Source organism: Primulina huaijiensis, chromosome 15, assembly GCF_012295235.1.
Source record: "Primulina huaijiensis isolate GDHJ02 chromosome 15, ASM1229523v2, whole genome shotgun sequence".
NCBI lineage: Eukaryota > Viridiplantae > Streptophyta > Magnoliopsida > Lamiales > Gesneriaceae > Primulina > Primulina huaijiensis.
This window is the reverse complement of record NC_133320.1, coordinates 22516042-22520450: the sequence shown is the minus strand read 5'-3', so window position 1 is coordinate 22520450 and position 4409 is coordinate 22516042. Positions and strand designations below refer to the sequence as shown.

Sequence of the window (4409 nt, the reverse complement as noted above, 5' to 3'; positions counted from 1 at the left end):
ATATATATTTTGTTTTTTTGTTTTTAAAACCGTAAATAAGCAACACTCAACACAGCACAACATAAATTGGACTTTTGTGTGTCATTTGTTAAAATCAATTCCCTCTGCCACCCTCTGGTCGGCAAACGAAGCTTCAACTTCAGGTGTCTCCTCAATCCCCCACCCTCCAGTGTGTGTTCTCTGTGTGTTTTATTTGTCTCTTGTCTCTGGCTGTCCCCATCTCCCATCATCACTCCTCCTGCTTAAATACACCTCATAGATCACTTGCAGTTTGTGTAGTGCAAAAGGTGTACACAGACCCAACATCACACGCCCATTTGGTTTTATTTCGATCAGCTGGAGTGGAATGATGTGTTTTTTTCCTTTGTTGATTTGATACGATAAAGGGTCTAAAGAAAGGGGATTCACAGGAGAGGGAAAAAAGCTCGAATCTTTTGGTGAGTATGGTGTTTCTTGATTTCAAAATTTTACCACTTTCGATTTGTGTTGAGAAGTTGCAATTTCTGGTCTTGATTTGTTGTCTAAAGGGGTACCCGATTTAGTTCTTTTATTCATGATTCAGTTTTTATGTTTTTTTTTGTCAGAATTTTACACAGATGACTAATGTTATCCAGTCCCTGAACAAACCCATGAATCAAGTGGAAAAAATCTTGGATCCTCAGCTATGGCATGCCTGCGCTGGTGGGATGGCTCAAATTCCACCTATCAACTCCAGGGTCTATTATTTTCCTCAAGGTCACGCTGAATATGCTAATAAAACTGTGGATTTTGGTGGATTTTCAAGAATCCCACCTCTTATACCTTGTAGGGTATCAGCCATAAAATACTTGGCTGATACTGAGACTGATGAAGTTTATGCTAAAATCAAACTACTCCCTTTGAGAGGGAATGAATGTGATGTTGCTGATGAGGGCAAACTGTTGGGATTTGAAAAAGATGAGGAAAAGGAGAAATCCAATTCCTTTGCTAAGACTTTGACACAGTCTGATGCTAACAATGGAGGGGGGTTTTCTGTACCGAGATACTGTGCTGAGACCATATTTCCTAGGTTGGATTACTCGGCTGAACCTCCTGTTCAGACAATCTTGGTTAAGGATGTCCATGGTGAGATATGGAAATTTAGGCATATTTATCGAGGGACTCCGCGGCGCCACCTGTTGACAACGGGTTGGAGTAATTTTGTTAACCAGAAGAAGCTTGTGGCGGGGGATTCAATTGTGTTTTTAAGGGCGGAGAACGGCGATCTTTGTGTCGGGATACGAAGGGCCAAAAAAGGGATTGGTGGGGGAGTTGATGTTGTGTCATCTGGATGGAATACTGGTGCTGCAAACTGTGCAGATTCTTTATACCGAGGCTTCTCCGGTTTCTTGAGCGAAAATGGGAATTTTGGCGCTGGAAACGCCAAGAAAGGTGGTGAAAATGGTGAAATGGGATTGAAGGAAAAGGGTACTCTAAGGGCTGAATCCGTTGTTGAAGCAGCAAATCTTGCTGTGAATGGCAGGCCGTTTGAAGTTGTCTATTTTCCTCGGGCAAGCACACCAGAGTTTGTTGTGAGAGCTTCTGCAGTGAATGCTGCCATGAGATTGCAATGGTGTTCTGGAATGAGGTTTAAGATGGCTTTCGAGACGGAAGATTCATCTCGAATTAGTTGGTTCATGGGAACCATTTCGTCTGTACATGTTGAAGACCCTGTTCGTTGGCCTAATTCGCCTTGGCGCCTTCTTCAGGTATTTGAGCACTACTCCATTTCATCTATTCTGTAAATTTCATCTTTTGAATTCTTAGTTATATCGTGCCTCGAAAGACTGGATAGATTCACAATTATAAGCTTAACCCCTCAAGATAGGTAGTGAATTCCTTGGTCCCTGCGAAATACTCATTAGAAACGTAACTAGTGTGTGTACATGAAGTTAGAATCTTGATTGTTTTTGACATTGTTTTGATGAACTCGTTTGAAGGTGGTATGGGATGAGCCTGAATTACTACAAAACGTGAAGCGAGTCAATCCATGGTTGGTTGAATTGGTATCTAATATACCAGCTATCAATCTCTCTCGTTTCTCACCACCAAGAAAGAGGCCAAGGTTTCCACAACATTCAGAATTCCCTTTCGTGCATCTTCCGATGCCACCTCTACTCGGCAACCCCCTCAGTCCAAGCAGCCCCTTGGGTTTTTTACACGAACACATTTCTGCAGGCATACAGGGAGCCAGGCATACTGATTTTGGATTATCTTCATCAGATCTCCACTTCAAGAAACTGCAGATGGGACTGCAATCGATGGATTTCAATCATCTCGATTATGCTAGTCCGCTGCCCAAAATTCCCACTGGGAACTGCCCCTCGGGACAAACAAAATTTGATGCATTGCAATGCACGTTGAAAACGGGAAGCTCTACTCAAGATTTTGATAAAAATAATGAGGCGAAGAAACCTGTGTTTGTTTTGTTTGGACAGCCAATTCTCACCGAGCAGCAGCTCTCTCAAAATGATTCATCAGACAGAAACCAAGAAAACATGGCCAACAATTCAAACGGATCAGGATCAGCTGTCATTCAGAATTTCCCACCAGAAGCCTCGTCAGATGGAGAGTTCCCATTGTGGAAAGACCAGAAACTCGAGATTGGATTCGGTGTCACAGGACATTGCCAGGTGTTTGTGGAATCTGAGGATGTTGGCCGGACCCTTGACCTCTCACTACTTGGTTCGTACGAAGAGCTGTACAAGAAACTCACCTTCATGTTCAACATGGAACAATCCGAAATGCTGAGCAATGTAGTTTATAGCGATGTAACCGGCATGACTAAACACATGGGAGACGAACCCTTTAGGTAACTCGGACTATCAATCACTTCCATTTTTTCCTTCATTTAACCATATCTGTATTTGACAGATCTTTGTTGCCATCGTTTCTGCAGCGATTTTACGAAGAAAGCGAGAAGGCTAACAATCTTGATGGATTCAAGCAGTGACAATCTTTGAAATTAAACAAGAACACTAGTTTTGATATTTTCATTGTACAGTTCCAATTTAACTTTCCGAGAAATGTATGCTCAAACTTGGGCACAACCGCTATCTGTTTCTTCTTGTGAAGAAGTTACATTTCTTTCTGCAAATCATTGAATCTTTTGGCATTCAATTGTGATTTCTTTTGAGTTACATTCTTGCATCCATCACAAATTATTCATATGCAAACAAGATTTAAGGAATTTCAAGGATCCAACTTTTTTCTTTTAACAATTAACTTGTCGTGGCCACACTTTGAAATAAAGATAGCATATTTTCACCCACGCATGTTTTGTCATATTAAAGTAACTACTTATTATTCATTCATTTCCTTAATATAGAATATGTAGTGTAAATGTAAATAAATAATAGAGAAGTAAAATAAATGAACCTTATAATAAAATAAAAAGTCGAAGGAAAACAATTGTTCCCACATAATTGCACTCTTTACAGAAATTTAATGTACTTTTATCGAGATTTATTGTATACATATGTGCTTATTGTGGTCCAACAGTTACTAATTTAGATAATTTCTAAAAGTAAAAATTTATGTGAGACGGTCTCAAGGGTCGTATTTTGTGAGACAGATTTCTTATTTGGGTCATCCAAAAAAATATATTACTTTTTATGTTAAGAGTATTACTTTTATTGTGAATATCGGTAGGGTTGACCCGTCTCACATATAAAGATTCGTGAGACCGTCTCACAAGAGACCTACTCATTTCTAAAAATCTCATAATTTTTTTGTTTAAATCTCACACACACACACTTTTTAAATCAAGGGTTATTATTGATTGCATGAATTGGTTTAATCTTATGGTTACAACTGTTCATTTAATTAATTAGTTGGTATACCATATAACATTAAGTGATATTAGTTGTGTAGTATTTATTTAATAACTAGAGAGCAAATTGTACACGTGATGATGAACAACAGATTAAGTGGATCTAATTAATGTAACTAAATAAATAGTCTCAACTCTTTACATATAGTAATTGATTTATGAGTCCAAACATCAATGAACAACCTTTCTCAAACTACTTAACATGTGTATTTCATAATTGTGTGTCCTTGAATACATTTATATATATATATATATATAAAGTAAAACTAGGACAACGAGTGAATTGTGAATACTCGATCTGCTTAATATATTTGAAAAAGAGATTTTTGTTTCTGGTTGCTAATAGAGCAATCGAAGCGTGGAGTTTGGGTTGTTTTTACATTTTAAGGTATTGGAGTTGTAACGGTAAGTGTTGAGTCTTATATTTTTCTTAAATAAATTTAAATTTTTTTTATATAATGCACTGAATTTAATAAGCAACGTAGTTGTAAATTAAAGAGACGCGTAGTAATTTGACTTTAAACTCAAATCCCAAGTGCAGATTAAGAAACCATTAAAA

General features: G+C 38.0%; 1 protein-coding gene across 1 annotated transcript; it reads left to right on the top strand.

The window, feature by feature from the left end:
* The first annotated feature begins 83 nt into the window (after positions 1-83).
* On the top strand, positions 84-3068 carry LOC140960340 (auxin response factor 18-like). Its single transcript, XM_073418582.1, has 4 exons — positions 84-437; positions 585-1727; positions 1959-2830; positions 2918-3068. The coding sequence occupies exons 2-4, from the start codon at positions 597-599 to the stop codon at positions 2979-2981; spliced, it is 2067 nt and encodes a 688-aa protein (XP_073274683.1). The 5' UTR covers positions 84-437; positions 585-596; the 3' UTR covers positions 2982-3068.
* Positions 3069-4409: the final 1341 nt, after the last annotated feature.

Coding starts and splice junctions, on each gene's coding strand:
- LOC140960340 (XM_073418582.1), top strand. CDS start 597: ATGACTAATGTTATCCAGTCCCTGAACAAACCCATGAATCAAGTGGAA. Junction 1,728..1,958: donor CGCCTTGGCGCCTTCTTCAG/GTATTTGAGCAC, acceptor ACTCGTTTGAAG/GTGGTATGGGATGAGCCTGA. Junction 2,831..2,917: donor ATGGGAGACGAACCCTTTAG/GTAACTCGGACT, acceptor TCGTTTCTGCAG/CGATTTTACGAAGAAAGCGA.